We start from the raw sequence: 17,219 nt of genomic DNA, 5'->3' as shown, positions 1-17,219 counted from the left end.
TTGCTGTGGTGTATTTACGTGTTTTTGATTGTGCGAACTATACGTGTGAAGATACTATATATGTTTTTATTGGACACACACACAGAAACACACACATTAAGAGTATACATCAGGGACTGAAGGTTAGCAAAGTGTTGGAATAAAGAAGACATATACAACCAGACGGTGAAAACTATGGCACAAAGATAGATAGACACTCACACTAGTACACTGTGCGTGTGTGTGTGTGTGTGTGTGTGTGTTCAAAGCAATAAGAGAAGGAAACGGAGGAAGGCGAGAAAGCGAGACAGAATGTCATATTCCAGCTGTAGTTGGTGTATATTTCTGCATGGGAGTTGAGTGAGTGTGTGTGCTTGTGTGTGTTAATATATTCAGTCCCAGAAACCTCTGCTACATGCCGTATCGTATATCATGTCTTACAGTAACATTAAACCTTACACCGATGTAAAACTGGGCAACAAATCAGACATCAAACCCCGAAGACTTACGGCAGCCCGTGCGTGCAGAGACAGTTTCATGTGCATTACACTAAGATATATGGACGCACAGGACGCAGCCACCTTAAACATCTCATGTTTTACATGTGGGGGAAAGCCAGAGACAAATGACGTATTTGCTGACCAAACCCTAATGTCTTGTGAAAAATACGAGCAATGGCGTAATGTGCATAACTCACCGCCAGACAGCCAGCAGCTACCTGAAACATCTAAACTTTCCACTGAAGGGGGAACAGACACAAAAAACACGCCATATCTCAAATATGTGGGAAGAATATCCTACTGCCGCCTGAAAAATATCATGTATTATGCAAAGCAGCGCATTAAAGTGTTGTCAAATAATCACATATGAATGCAAAAAGGAGCTAGAGGCGAGTCATGGGAGCCTTTAAAAGAGGGATTTCCAGTGTGTTGCCGGTGAGAAACTGGAGCTACTTTTGATTAGAAAACAGCAAGCACACAGGTGAAAAACAGTAAAAAAAGTAAGTGTTGGTAACAGACAAACAAACCAAACTGGCCAATGAGGTCCACTGTGCCAACAATAAATAAATAATATCTTAAACAATCACTATTGGTGAGGTAGAAATACAGTTTCACACAAAGATGGGAAAAGGATAGACACACCTTTGTAATGCCTGCTGCCATAGGTTTTATGATTTAAACTAAAGAAAAAAGGGTGATTTATTTACCTGTTAATGTAGCAATATGTGATGCAGATTGTATTATTTCATAGGTCAGTAAAAGCAGACACTTAAATCTTATCATGCATGTGTGTAGGGTGGTCTGTGTCTGTGTGTAACTTGTTCTATTATCTATTTTTGGTCTATTTTTGTATGTGCAGCTGCATGAAGTAAGAATGGACGTGTCTGTCCACTCATGACTGTTCCTGTTGCACAAATATTCAACATGGCGCCTGTATTTTGCTTAAAAGGAACGTTGGGGCACATCGGTCGTCAATAAATCAATCGTAGAGTGCTTGCACACGCGCACGCTCACACATGCAAATTCACGTACGAAAACACGGCCACGCATTCTGAAGCGCTGATGCTTGTAATAATGGCACGGGTCGTTACAACGGCGATAAAACGGCCAATAACTTGCTCACCTGGCCTGCGAATGGACATGCTGCTGGACACACACACACACACACACACACACACACACACACACACACACACACACACACACACACACTCTGTCTTGCTCTCAAACACTAAAAAATGCAAACTTGGTAGAAAACGCCGAGGACAGAGTGCAGGAAAATGAAATCACAGCCCATGCACTGATTTTTCCCATGATGCCACAGTAAAAGATAGTCCCACAGCGTGTTTAAACAGGCAGGACATGCTAACACGGACATTATCCTTGGCTTCTATTTCAGCCCAAAGCGTCGTTCCACTAAATTAGGCCTCGTTGCAAGGTCTCAGTGAGGATGTAAAACAGCAGAAAATACACGGAATCGTCGGACTGCTGGACTCCTCTCAGCTGCACTTAAAATCCAAACCCATCTATTAAAATTACATTAAAATGTACAATGAGTTACTGCGTGTGCATGAGTGTGTGCGGGTGTCTGCGGATGTGATCAATCACATGAAGAGCTAGACAGCGGTACATGGTTATTGCATTAACACACTACTTACTTCTATGGCTTTAAAGTGCGGGGGGAAAGAGGGAAGAGATAAAAGAGGAGAGGTAAAGACAGGAAGTAAGAGGAGAGAGAGCGTTGATGAGGTGTCGGGTGAAGATCGAGTCAATGTGAGCGGCGACCACCTTCCTGGAACACTGGAGCAACATGGGAAACTACTGGAGATGTCATAAGAGTTGCTAATTTCAGGGAAAGTGTTAAAGGTCGCGTCTTTTAGAAATAAGAGTAGCTGACAGCGTTATACTGTAAACACAGTAAGTGAAGGAGAAACTATACGGGAAAGTGAATACGAGGTAGAATTTGTTGTAAGTTACAGTGACTGTCCACAGTCGAGCGTTACGCAGAAAGACAAACCGAGGCTGTTTTGATGGGTTCTCTTTAGCTTGTGTCCAGTTTGAATTGTTTTTGTTTTATGATGAGTTAATGAGGAAATTAGCCTCGTCTTAGTCTGGTAAGAGACAGAAACTCGAATTCAGGAGGTGTAGGGTTGTATTTTTCTGTTTAGTACGGAAAATAGAAGTAAGAGTATGTCATTTCTTTACATTTTGTGAGTTAACGAAGGGGCCTCTTGGACTATGGCCTCTTGTCAGAACAAAGTGGTATTACAGACAGGACAGGCTGGGGCTAACTGTTCAGCGTGCTAACTTCACTTCTTTCTTCTCACTCACACAGTTCATAATTTTATTTTGGGTTACTACTAGAATAGGTTTACATGCTTTAGTGCTCAAAAACACAAATGTCTCTAATATAATGTCTTTAATATAATGCATTTTGGGCCAGTTGTTGAACAGTGACAGACAGGTGTTATTAAAGAAATTGTTTAAATTTGCATCCCTAGTGGGATACCTCAAAACATGAGCAAATATTCTTTGCTGTTAATTGGGTGAACTGACTCTTTAAAAGACATTATGAGTGTGTGTACTGTATATTCACATAAGGACAGAAGAGTTAGGGAGCGACAGATAGAAAAACAATTGTTCCACTGTGTGTTTGTCAGTGGTGCGTCTTTGAAAACATGACAAATGCCCGACTGAGTTTGCACCCGTCAAAGTTAACATGAATAAAAGGAATAAAACGTGTGTGTTTTTCTGTTCTTACTTCATCTCCAGGACCTCCTCCAGGTGCTTCCGCCTCTCGGCTCGCAGGGCGGTCAGGTGACCTTCCTTCTCTGCCAGTGAGAGTTGAGTCGATGACAGCTTGGCTTTCATCACCTCCAGTTCCTGCTTCACCTTATCCATGGCAAGCAGCAGGTCCTCCACCTGACGCACACACACACATTGGACGACGTTTCAAACGTGACATCTTGCTTTCAAACATCTTTTACTCAATGTGGTATTTTGGTAAAACATTTTTTCATCGCTTTTTCTTTCCACATATCGACGTTGGAGTTTGAGTGTAGGTTTTCTTGTCTGTGTGTGTGTGTGTGTGTGTGTGTGTGTGTTGTGTCTTCCTCTCTCTCTATCTGTGCATCTACCAGCTACTCTGCTTTTGAAATGTTATACAATAATGTCTCTGTTTTTACACGAGCTGCTTGCTTCCAGAACATCAAACGAGCATGATTTCTTTTCTCTCTTTACCTTGTTTCTCTTTCTCTTCTCCGATACATATTTTATCTAAGTCTCTCTCTGGTTGTATATCAGTTCGTCAGTTTAATGTCTGTGAGGTCCAAATGCCGAGGTCACTGTGTTTTGCACAGCGTGACGACGAGCTGGCCTGCAACCACACACACACGGGAACACACACTGAACAGATGATCTACCCACGCAAATACATCAGCACACACACACATCTCCTCTTTGGATACTTTTTCTCACTTTTCCTATTACATACGCCCTGTTACTCTGATGTGTTGAAGAGCAAGAACGCTGGACAAAAGATTGGAGAAAAACAGTCACAAGGATACCAAAAAATAGATCATCAGTAGAAAAAAAACAACCTTGATGATGAGCTGAATCTAAAAGCAGCTGCTGCTCAGATAGAAGTGGGGACCAAGAAAAAAAATATGAGTCTTGTCATTCAGGCCGATGAAAAATGGAAAAGAGACTGAAAATGAGAATGGGTAACATTTTCTCCCCACTCTATCTGGCGTAAAGTGACTTCTGGGAGAAGACTCTTCTGTCAGCTGCGTACAGGAGGTTTGCTATAATGTCAGCATGAACGTCAGCATGAATGAACAAATGAGCACAAATCAAGGTCTGATCCAGATGAAGAAGCTTTTTACAAACAAATCCCACGATAGCTGTACCACTTTACAGTAAGTGCATTAACCGCAGTAATGTACCCTTTTGAGTTACTCTATCTTTCCACTCCACTAAATGTATCTGATTGCTCGAATTGCTTCACATATTGCGTAGTGCAAAGTCCTAAAAGTGAGATTTTCCTACAAAAAGTGAAAAATCTGCCAGCGTGGTGGAACATTTTAAACCTCTTTTAATAGTCAACATATTTTATGAATTTTCTGGATTGATCCTGTATTCTGTCTTCTTTTAAGATTCGTACAGTCATTTCTCAACGGTTCTTGAAACAAGTTGTTTTCTACGAAAGCTCTAATTTGTCATGAGTCAAACATCATTTCCTAAAGTTTCCTGTGGTAACGAGTACATTTTTTTTTGATTACTTGAAATCATGAGTTATTTACAGTATGTCATTATCACGGAATAACATGTTGTTTTCCCGAGATAATGATACAATTTATCATGAGAAAACGACTTCATATGAAGATAAGAGGAAGGAAGGTTGATATAATCCGTCTAGATAGTCTTTTTTCATTTATTTTGTGAAAAAGTCTTGGAGGACTCAATTACTAATTATTTAATGAAAATTATTTGCACTGAAAAACAAAATATGGTCTGGGGTCGTTCTGCAGAATGTCTACTTTTTTACTTTAACAGTGAAAATACTTACTGTAAATAGAACTTTAAACTTTAAACGCAGGACTTTTAATGTATTTTCACACTTTGGTAATTCTACCTTTACTTAACTAAAAGATCTGTGAACTTCTTCTTCTCAACAAGTACAATTTCAACAACGTTCATTTTCAACTGATCCTTCCATCCTGCATTTCACTATTATAATGAAAAAAAGGTCATAATAAGACATGAATAAATGATGAAATGTACAATAAAAAGCTGGAGGGTGAGGTTTGTGATGACTGTTTGTTACCTTTGACCACCTAAAGCCGGCTTTGGTGAACTCATGCATTGGAATGTCAGAGAGCTGCGTACAAAAAGAGCAAGCAGAGAAAGAGAAAGAGAAAGAGAAAGAGAAAGAGAAAGAAAGATGGGACAGGAGAGAGAAAACAGTGGAAGGGAAGCAGAAGTGAAGGAAGAGAAAAAAGGGATACAACATTTGGGCAAAAGACAGTTTGAGAAATAAAAGGAGAGGAGAAAGAGCAGGAGTGGACAGAAGAAGGGAAAGGTGGATACGAACAGAGGGAAGGAGAGAGGAATCAAAGGTGATTAGGAGGAGAAATAAGAGGGGTAGATATAATAAAAACAACAAACATGCAGGGTGTAAAAGCAGAGAAAGGGAGATGAGAAAGAGAAAGTTGTAAGAATGCTCAGGTGAAAAACTGTTCAGCAAGAGAAAGCACGAGAAGCAAATGCTAATCATAAGAAAGAGAGACAAACAGTCAGCAGGCAGCGTTAAAAATGCAGTTCAGACAAGATAGAAGGAGAGGAGAGGAGAGGAGAGGAGGAGTAGGGGACAGAGGAGGGTAAAATAAGGACACAGGGGAGTGAAGGATGAGAGGACCGGAAAAGAAAGGGAAGGGAACGAGAAGAGAAGAAGGAGACGACTGAAATACAAGCGGGTACATGTGAGGAAAGGAAAAGGAAAGGAAAGGAAAGGATGAGAGAAGGGGTGGAGAGGAGTGAAGAAGGGACATGTGACTGTAAAATAAGGACAGCGCAACGAAGACACTGGAGGGGAATGGAGGAAAGAAAGACCTTTGGCTGACATCAGAGATGCGGAGATTGAAGGATGGAGGATGGACGGATGCAGGGAGGGGTGAGGAGTGACGAGGCCCGGCTGGAAAAGAAGGAGCTGGAGGAGAAGGAGGACAGCAACCCCTTCAGTGTGTGTGTGTGTGTGTGCGCGGGTATGTGTGTTTAAGAGCTTTATTTCAAGAGGAAGAAGAAGGTGCACTGAGTTCAAGAATCAAAATTGTCTGGTTAATAAAAGACGGAAAGCTGGAGAAGAAAACGTCTGTCTTTGGTTTTTGAAGAGACAGAATGTGTCATGCTGTTGACTCATTTCTCTGTCACACACACACACACACACACACACACACATACACACACGCACACACACACACACACCTTTCTTTCTTTCGATCACACAAACTGTCGTGACTCACGTCTCGCAGAAAAGGTTTAGTATATTTTTATGTGGTTTTGGTCAACTATCCATGGGACAGTCCCTCACACACACACACAAAACACACACACACACACACACATGCGTCGTCAATATATGGCTCCATACTAAAGGTGTGTGTACCAATACGCAGTCGGCGTGTGTGTGTATGTGTGCGTAAATGTGCCTGGTTTGGCTGCATTTGCACGTGTGACTGTGCCAACGCTATAATAAGCAATGCGTGTGCCTTTGAACAGGCCGTCCTCATTAAGGGAGGAAATTGTCTCTCTCTCTGTCATCATTTTATAAATCATTATGTGAAAGCTTAATTGCAGTGACGCAGTTGTAAAACGGGAACACAAAAATATTTATTTACAATTTATATATGGACACGTTTCCAGTTAGAAAACCAACGTCGCGTCCATCTGGCTCCTGCTGAATGCGACGCTGTGCTGCGCCGCTGCACTGTTTAAACAGCAGTTAGCACTTCTTTCCGCCATGTTTGTGTGCATGTGTGTGTGTGTGTGTTGGGGGGGGAGGGGGATATGTGTGTGTATGTTGTGTATCCCTATGCTGTCCGTGTGTCTGCGCTGAAAGGCTGAGTTAGTGTTGTTGATGTTGGGTGAGGACTGCGCTGAGTGTTTGGCTGCCATCTCCACTCGTTCACCACACGCTGACGTTTCTACTCCTTCCTCCTTCACTGAAGCATTTTAACACGAGGACGTTCTCCAGCACCCTGTCCTGCTCTAAATGGCTTCAGCTCTGTCTAATTAAAGCTGCCACTTGTAGCGTTTTGAAGCATTTCAATGTATCGCTGCCAAATTAAATGTGATAGCTTGGAACAATCAGCGTAAACAAATTAAGACACAGTCAACTTCAGGAGGATAAACATGTTGGATGTGATTTATTCCACCTTTCCTTTACTTGTTCCAATCTCTCTATTGTGAAAACCAAAGCCTCGGGCCTGCTTGCTCTGATAGAGGACCCAGAGCTTCTCTGCAACTGTGTCTTTGTTTTGTTTTTTATTTGAACAAACGTTCCACAGGTAAGCAGGTTCATTGGTAACAGGTGATAGTGTCATGATGAGGTATAATGTATCCTCCTGCCAGCTTTTTTAGCCAAATTGTCTCAGAAACTATAAAACCACAGGACTTAACTCAGGAACTAAATGAGGAACTAAACGTCCCTTTGAAGTGCTCTTGCTTGTATTCTCATCAGATCTGAAGAACCATGACGATTAAGCAAACTTATCTTAAAATAATGATTAAAAAATGATGGCAGCGTTTGTGACGCAATGTTTACACAGAGTTGTTCTCTGTAGTTACTGCGGATGCAGTGAAATGACTTCAGAAGTGAAAAAAGGAGACTGTAAAGTCCAGAACGCTTGTCTCCAATTGAATCTTCTGAGAGTTTCATGGTTATTTATTCCTGCTGTTTTAGGTTACATGAAACAAATGGAAACTTAAGTTAAGTTTCTCTTGCTTCACCACACCCTCTGCCCCTCTCCTGTCCGCTCGGCTCATTCACACACACTCTCCCTCTTTATCTTGCTTTTTGGAGTACTCTGGAAGCTGAACTACATACCCCTAATGCCAGTGGCAACCGGTGCTTGTTACCTGTGTGAATTAAGCTGCAAAGTCGAAGCAGGCATGAGGTTTGTGTTTGACAGATCAGCTCTGCAAAGTCTGCCCCGACAGTTCCTCTGCCGTCAGAACGTACTACCCCCTGAGCGTTTTTGGCCAAGGAGCCAAACAGCCTAAATGCAGTTTATGTTAAGTTTTTGAAATGGTTCCAGGGCACCCAGAAAAGTCACTAAGATGGAAGCTGGCTATACGACACTGTCTTCCCAAGAAAAACAAGATTTCAGGCTTGAGTAGCTCTGACTTTTGTCCATCAGTAGAAAGGGAGGAGGTCAGCGTGGATTGATGTGTCAGGAACGCCTCTGTTTGTTCCTATTCAATGACGAGTCTACACAGTTTTTGTTAACCTTAACCACGTGGTTATTATCGTAAATATGAAGAAGAAAGTTCCCAAATCTTAACAAAAAACGTAATTTAACCCAAACCATGATCCTTCTCTCAACCTATGATTAGAGGTTAGGGTCTCTAAACCTGTCACAGGTTTATTGTTCAATAAACGGTATAAATTGCATCTTTTGTCATTAATGTACAGAACTTATAGTTTTGTATACGTGCAAAAAAAACCACCCAACTGGATGTTTAAATGCTTCACAAGGCATCAAGTGTTTACTGAAATGTTACATATGCCGTATCAGCTTGTTCAAATCATTAAAGCTGCATCAAAATCCCAGACTCAAATATCCACGTCGAAAGTGCTATTGCTTTTTGGTTGCATCATTACATCAAAAGGAAAACCCAAGCTGTCGAGCGCATCATTTTAAACATGTTTTCCCGTAGTTTTTAACTTCAGGATCTTGACTTAAATTGAGATAAAGTTCAGTGAGTTCTGAAAGAAGATAAACTCATTTTCTTAGTCTTGTTATATCTTTATACTTCAAAGCAAAGAGGAACAATTCGCCTCCGTCTGTCCATCATTTTCTTCCATCCATCAGCTTGTTTTTGCCCACGTTTCCGTCTGTCTTTCTTGAACTTATTCTAGCATTCTAACATTAGCCATCGACGAGGGTGTCAGCCGTAAAACGTGTGTTTGCATGCCTGTCTTTATGTGTCTGTCCAGAAGTAGCCTGGTAAGTAAAGGCCAGAGAGGACGGCCAACATTTAGAGGCAGTAATAACAATGGAGTCCAGCCGTTCTGCCAACAGCTACAGCGGGCCATGTTTTCACAGGGCAGTTTTCATCCGTACAGCCCACGCTGTTTTTTCCCACTTGTCAAAACCCATCCAGGCTCTGAGGAACATTTCCCATCTCTATGGCCTCGTTAAGTCACTGGTACCCAGGGGAACGCCACACTCCCACTGGTCTGAGGTCGAATCCACTAAACCCTTCCCCTCTGAGCCTCCCTTAACATCGCTATGAGCTTTCCTACTGTCTCAATATAGATAAAAGCGATTACAAATTGGAGTGGTCGGCTCGCGCTCCATTTAAGAAGAAGCTGTTTGTGTGTTGCCGGCTGAAGCGGACAAAACACAAGCTGTTCTTTAAATAGGGATGTATTTACCTCTCCTCTAAATGAGGAGTGACTGGGCAAACACACACGTGGAGCCACACCTGAATGAGCTCAGTTGGCAAGTGTGTTGCCGCTGCCATTAGCCACTATTGGCACAGCAATGTTTAGCTATGTCAGAAAGAGGTTTTATGTTGACCTAAAGATGTTTGTGTGTGTGTGTTTCCTTGTGTGTCCCACAAAGACAGACAGAAACGGAGGAAATCCTCCGAACTGGAGACATTTGTGTGAATAAATAACTGATAGGGGTTGAGTTTAAGGAAAGGTTTGGGTGACACATTCACTGGTTTGAGGTCAGGATTCTCCTTGAACATGCAGAGCTGTAACACATTTTTGCTTTTGAGAGACGGTACCTGTCTCTCGGACTGTGTGCGTGCATGCTCCTCCTGGGCGAGGACCACCTCCCTCTCTGCTGTGATCTGAACGCTTTCCCTCAGCGCCTCCTCCAGCTCCTCAATGCGCTCCTCCTTCTGACGGAGGGTGTCCTACAGAGAGAAAGGATGCGATGTAAAGAGAGAGCACAAACTGTTACAGCGCTGTGATGAACAGCTGATTAATCCAGTATCGATTGAGGAACAACGGTCTACGGCAGGGTTGTCAAAGTGCGGCCCGTGGGCCAATGGGGGAAACATCTTGTTTGGCCCCCAGACATGACATGACACTTGAATAGTCCATTTAAATTCTTTCACTTTCTATAGCCTAAAGTCAATACACTACTCGGCTACTGTGTCAAACTGTGAGACAAAGTTACTTAAAACCTCATGGTGTTCACCAAAGCTAGTAAGCTTCATCCTTCGTCCGTGACTATGAATGTACTAAATAAGTTCTGGACATAAGTGATGGACATCCATCCCAAAATACACACACATTCATTGGTTCCAGCTTCTTGAATGTCAGTATTTTCTTGCTTCGTACCTTTGGGCTGCTATTTAGGTCTGGGAGATTGTGATGGCCATTTTCCGACATTTCACAGACCAAAGATAATCGTTAAATGCAGCCCTTGATACTTATAATATACAATATTATGACATTTGGTTAGAGTGTTCTCATCCTGAGTCTTAAAATAACATTTTAGGGAGGCTTTTAATTTACGCCTACACTAGCTGTAAAATCAATTGGCTTAGTCATATACAGTTAAAAACGTTCCTTGATGTAACATCCTTCACGTCTGTCAGACTGTGTATCACATCAGTTTCCCTGTCACATGCTGCTTAACATGTCCCCAGAGTGAAAACCTTGAACACACTCATTCCAGTTTGCCGCTCCCAGTGACTGGAAGGAGCTGCAAAAGACTCACCAATTAGACAATCTGATCCCCATCTGGCTCGGAGGACTGTCAGGAATTCCCAATCACACATGAAGCTGTTTCTAACTAAAATCACTACAGGAACTCCCCACAAGAATTCTGCATAAAGAGCTATTTGTCCTCGCGCCAGGCAACTGACTTTCCTGGTTAGGAAATAAGTGATGGAGACAGAACAGGAGGGAGAGGATGAGACATTACGGTGGCCATGAACAAACCTCCAGGACATCTCCAACACATGTGCTGCGAATCTGGATCCAACATTACTTGGTGTCTAACTATGCAGACTGGGATGAATTATAATTGGATTAAATCTTCTTATTGTATTGAATTAAATTTACGGTCAGAGTTATACTCACATTCCATTTGCAGCCTTCAGCGCTGCTTAAACTATGCAGAATGGCTTACAACTGACACACACGCTAGTTATGGTTGTGACCACTGCGGTCTCCTCAGTCTGAGTGACTCACATAGCCATCAGCTCATCTCCTAACCACACTCATACACATAAATGACAACTTCCAAACTCCGTAAACCAAAGATCAATCATAGCTAGAGGCAGCTTATACACACACGCGCGCACACACACACACACACACACACAGAAAGAGTGTTTTCATCTGCCTCTAATCAAGGAGACCACTGAGGTTAACGATTACTGGAAGAGGAGCGGAAGAGGATGATGAAGAAGAAGAAGAAGTCAAGGAAAGTTGAAGGCAAAGGTAGAAAATCCTGAAAGCTATAGAAAACCACATTCACAATCATCACCCCACACATGGCTCGTCTTCATCTTGTGGTCACTTGACACCCCGGCAGACAATTAGGAGATGCTCCCATACCACAGGAAGCATTTTAAAACCCGCAGCATTCACTTCATAGTTTAGTTTGTGGCTCCCTTGAGTCTCCTCTAATCACCTCTCCTCCTCACCTCTTTCCTCCTCCGACCATTTTCCTCCTCTCCATCTACCATCTTCCATCTGCTCTCCCTGTCAATCATCCTCTTTAGTTACCCCCTCTCTCACACAATCCCCAAGCGAGAGCTGCATCGTGTGTGTGTGTGTGTGTGTGTGTGCGTGACAGCGAGTGTGTTTGACATTGCCTCAGGCTGCTCCCTGTCACAATTGTCACGTTATGATGAAGCCTTGTTGTGAGAGCAGACAATATTCAAGGTAGGACATGGAGTGGAGGAGGAGAGAAACTTTTTCTGTCTCACCCTCTCGCATGCCCCCCCATAACCCTCCTTTAACTTCCTCCCTCCGCACCTTTATCTGCTGCGAGCTCTCGTTCAGATTGTCCTCTCTCTTCTTGGCGTCCTCCACCAGCTGGGCGTTCCTGCTCTTCTCCAGCTGCTCCTTGTGTTTCAGGTTGGCCACCTTCTTCGACTGGTCCTTCATCTGCCTGCACACACACACACACGCAAAATACATCGCCCATGTCAATGCATCAGCTGCAAACAGTATCTCCAAACACTCCCTGGAGACATGAGTCATGCTACATTGTGCAAAGTGTTGAGAATCGCAACTCCCAGTTCGGTAATTATGTTTTTCAATACAAAGCTTACTAATATCATATCAGCTCTGAACTAATGATATTAACATAGGTGTCAAGAGAACTAATATAGTGCTGACAGACATCTCTTATCATTTTAAGAGGAATATTTCCCCATTTTGTGACAAATTAGACTCCTGTATGTCTGAATGGTTGCTTGTTCTCACTCCTCCTTTCTGTCAGTCTGTTAAGTTCAAAAAGTTAAGAATTGCGTAATTAAGTACATCTTATTAGTATTAGGTATATGGTAAGTGCACACCAAAACCTGGCAAAATTCATACTTACACACGGTACAGTTTAGGGCTGTACAATTAATCAAAATATTATCCAAACTGCAATGTAGCCCAGTGCAAAATCCAAATTACAGAAGCACTGTGGTGCTACAGAGACGCCTCTGCCTAGACCACATTCTCCAGACAAAAGAAAACATGCTTGTTTGGTACAAAAATCACATAATCGTACCTTTTGTATTTATTTTGGTGAAAATGAAATGCAAAAGTTAGCATTCCCACTATAATCATGTCTCATAATCACGATTGCAATTACTGTTAATATGCTTCTCTTTTTCTGCATATCTTTCAGCCCAAATAGATTTTCAAACCAAGAAGTCTACAGTGTCAAGCTCATTCATAGCGCTATTTGGTGTAATGTCTTATTACCTCATGTCTTGTCTAAAGTGAAAGAAAATGAATCACTCGATTCGTGGATCAGGGATCACTGCTTGCATATTTTCAAAGGCCTGACGTTATGATAGAGCCATTACTGTGCGGTGTTCCTTCACTTGACTTCCAACACTTAGCACAACTCACCACGCAGCCAGGCTTCCACTTATTGTCCCAATATAATACCACTGCCTATATATTGCAATAATACTTTCCCTCTCTCTGTATTTCCCATTGCCTGTTTATTTATTAATTTAATCATCTCTTTACTTTCTTTATCTTTTATTAATATTCTCTTTTTGTCTCTTTCAGTGCCAGTCTGATTGTGGGTTAGCGAGGAAGGTCAAGCAACTGTTATGAAACCATCTTATTCCGTCTAAGAATTTGTACAGTACTTACTAAAACCAATAAAAGGAATCTGACACGAAAGAAAATGTTTTGAGAAAATGGACAATTGGGCCTGTATTCATTTAGTCGCTTAGATTATGTCCCAAAAATGTTTCAAAATGATTCAATCAAACAGTGGTGGCCTGTCTAAGATTCTGACCACATAAGCTCAACATCCTGTTGTTGCATGTCATTCCTCCTCTCTTTCCCCTTATTCTTCTCAAAAAAAGAAAAAAAAAACTTTTGAAAGATGTCTCAGTAGTCTAAATTGTAGAAGGCACTATTATAGCCAACACAATCCAAATGCAAACCCTAAATTAGAGAAGATATGTTTCATACTAGAAGTTGTTTATAACAAATTGGAGAAGCCATAAAAAGTACCACATTTATGCTTTAACAGTATTAAACACCATCATCGACCCCACGTGTATGCGCAGACACTCAGCAACGACTCCCAAACGACGCCTGTACTCACAATTCCTGGCAGGTCACACGAGTGCAGATGATATTTAATCTACAGAGTCGAATCGTCTCCCACCTAACGTGTTCAGACTGTCTGTTATTGCCATTAAGATGATACTGCAAGACAATCTGATTAACTATTCTGTGCTGTACAATGAAATCCCTCCGGGCCAATATAATGTAAAGATCAGTCAAGGAATTCAATAAAAAGCTACGAATTAATGACTAGATGACATTTGAGATTTCTCCGTAGTGGGAAGCTCCGTTCACGGAGGGATTACTGGATGTCGGGAAGCAGAGACTAAATCATCATCTGGGGAACGAAGAAAAGAGAGAGAGAGGAAGAGCAGAATGGAGAAAGAGAGAGAGAGAGATTCCTCATGGGAGCAGCGGGATTGGTTTAGGGTTTAATCCTTGTTTAAGCTGTCTGGAAACCATTGTGGCTCTGTCACAGACCTATCGGCTATCACACCAGCTTGACTTGATCAGGACCTTTCATACTTCTCACACACACGCGCACACATGTGGACTAACCCACGCTAATGCCAGCGAGGTTTAACAGCGTCTACTGAATCATGACACAGATGAAAGATAAGTCAAACACAGAGGATGAATGCGGAGGCGAACACGTGCAGGCGCACATCCAACCAAGACAAAACTAAACTGCTGACTAACGCTTTAGAAATTGATTAAAGTCAATAAAAGTCATTGTCGATCTGTGTGAGTCTTTCGTGTTGCATTTTTTAAATATGTGTATGTCTGGCTGCGCTGTGCAAATGTTTATGCATGTGCGCGCGTCGCTGTTAGCGTAACTTTTTACAGGCTCCGAGATAAATCTATTTTCTTCCATTGCCGGAGCTGCCAGTAAAAGAGCTGACCTCCAGTGATGGGAAATCTGCAGTTAACTCAGTCTCAAAGCAAAGCATGGCTCTCCTGGGAAATCACTTTTTCAAGTCGTACACTGCGTATTTTGTTTCCAAAGGTGTAAACAGGTTCCAATCATCACATGACCTTTGTCTGTGCACCACAAAATCTTGTTTTATTTTCACTGCTTTACTCCTTTGAGTGCAATTTCTGTCTGAATTCATAAGAGCCTGATTCATTTGTTTACATCCTGAGTGATTTACATATTCTAGTGTCTAAATATTTTATGACACCTTCTTTCTTTCATCTTTCCTGTCCATGCGAGTCATAAACTACATGCTAAACTAACCTAAAGTAATGTGAGCAATCCATCAAATGGCTTTAACATCAGTATCACGGCCAGAAAAGTTGAGAAATTATATTGGCAGAAGATGGTAACATAAAATCCTCTATGTGTTTGCTAAAAGGTCCAGGGGGCCCAATTCCAAACCATCCGGAGAAATTTGGGAAGCTGGAAGAAAACTTGAAATGCATCGACTGGGCCAAAACCTCTCTGCTGCAGCACCTGGCCGTTCAAAGCTTGCAGAATAATAATCAGTGGTTTAAGCTGCGTGCGCACGTACGTGTGGTTTTTCTGTGCATTTTAAAAGCCTACATATTGCATCATTATCACATCCAAATTGGGATCAAATGTTAAACAGGAAAGCAGATGAAGTAAGTGTGGCCTCACATGCATAATGGTGGGTTTTTTTTGTTTCCTTTGTTCGGACATGATTTCGGTTTACACCCTAAATGTGGGATAATTTGAATATTTGGGATCAATTTTGCACCCTACGCCCAGTGTGAGTGTGTCACAGGTCATAAACAGGCAGGAATGTTCCTATTGGAGGATATCCAGGAAGCTCCAACCATCTGGTTAGCTCTCTGAGGTTTCCCCCCTTCATGCTACATTTACTGCACGTATGTGAGTGTATGTGGAATAGACTTTTAGTTTTCAGTGTTTCCTATTGACTCAACACTCATTGAGTTCCCACTCACACTCCCTCGCTTCGATCTTTCGCTAATGTTAAACACTTGCTCTGCTCACACCTTGTTTGCACGTGTCACTTTTTAGCACGTACATCCTTTGCATGGGTAACTACAGCGTGTTCCTCCTTCATCTCCTCTTCCTGTCTCCTCTCATTAGAATTTTCTTGCTCACCGAAAGCAACACTTTCTCCTTTCTATCTCCCTCCACCAGTTTGTCCCCTTTGTTTTGTGCATGTTGCATTACACTTATTGGCATCAGACCACTGCACGAGGGCAAATGCACTGCTCCTTTCTGTCCTCTCCGTACCCACTTCCTCTCCAAATGCAACATTACTCTTTCCTTTGGATGAGATATTCTCATCGGACCATGGACCATTTCTTCTCTCCTTTCCTCCCCCGATTCCTTCCACTCCCTCTTTTGTCACTTCCATCTCCTGTGCTTCACTTTCCCTCTGACTCCTCCAAACAATCACAAACCTTTTTTTTTTTGTTTGAAAAATGTGGTGTTTTCCATCTTCTCGAATGTGATTTATTATCTCCATAAAATAATAATTCATCACTTAATCATGTATCACTTTATTAGCTGCTAATGTAACAGCTGTCAGTTAATACAGCAACGTCTGCGCACAGGAAATCACTAATGTACCTACAGTGTGTGCTTCTGTAGACTTCTCATCCCTTTAAATGGGTTTAAATATAATGGAACTTCTCATATGCATACAACTAAATGATTCCCAGTTCAGTATGTGTTAATCTAAAACATTTTTATTGTGCATTACGACAAATGATTATTACCATTTTTTCTGTAAGTTGCATTAAACTGGCAATAGACAAGTGTTCTGCTTTAATATGTTATGAGGTAAATGATGATTGCACAATGTAATGGATAAGGAATAATAAAACCATCTGCCTCACTATAAACCTCACTATCACTATGCAATTTTGTCTGCCACTAGGCACGCAGTCACCCGGGTACAGGAAGCCTAACTGGTGATCCATTAACTAAATGATTGAATAAACTCACATTTTGTCCTCTGTTGTTGTTATTTGTTACACTGAGGAAAACATAAACAAGCCAGTTGTCTCTGTAACAGGGACGCCAACAAAATCACCTCTTGGAACCGCTAGAGGGAAAAGTTCTCTGTTGCTACTTTAAATTTCTGAAAAACAAAATTTCTCTGTAAGTATGACATACTGTATCTGTCTTTTTTGCGACATCATTACGCATATACTCTACATGTCATGCCATAGTTACTTTCCATCACTGGTTGCTCTAAACTGTGGCATAAAGATTTTTTACAGTTCCAGATGTATAGCATACA

General features: G+C 41.8%; 1 protein-coding gene across 9 annotated transcripts in view; it reads right to left on the bottom strand.

Annotated features, from left to right (window-relative positions):
• LOC311252680 (ELKS/Rab6-interacting/CAST family member 1-like) overlaps nt 1-17,219 on the bottom strand; it is a 136,168-nt gene that overhangs the window by 57,485 nt on the left and 61,464 nt on the right. For all 9 annotated transcript variants that reach the window (XM_084346054.1, XM_084346060.1, XM_084346057.1 and 6 more), the window contains 3 exons: nt 12,208-12,343; nt 9,996-10,127; nt 3,241-3,401 (listed from right to left, as the gene is read on the bottom strand). In XM_084346054.1, coding sequence (XP_084202180.1) covers nt 3,241-3,401; nt 9,996-10,127; nt 12,208-12,343 — 429 coding nt within the window. The remainder of the gene's footprint in view (nt 1-3,240; nt 3,402-9,995; nt 10,128-12,207; nt 12,344-17,219) is intronic.

Source organism: Pagrus pagrus (assembly GCF_965226575.1).
Source record: "Pagrus pagrus genome assembly, chromosome: 23".
Lineage (NCBI taxonomy): Eukaryota > Metazoa > Chordata > Actinopteri > Spariformes > Sparidae > Pagrus > Pagrus pagrus.
Note: the sequence above shows the minus strand (reverse complement) of the source record. Positions and strands in the feature narration are given on the sequence as shown.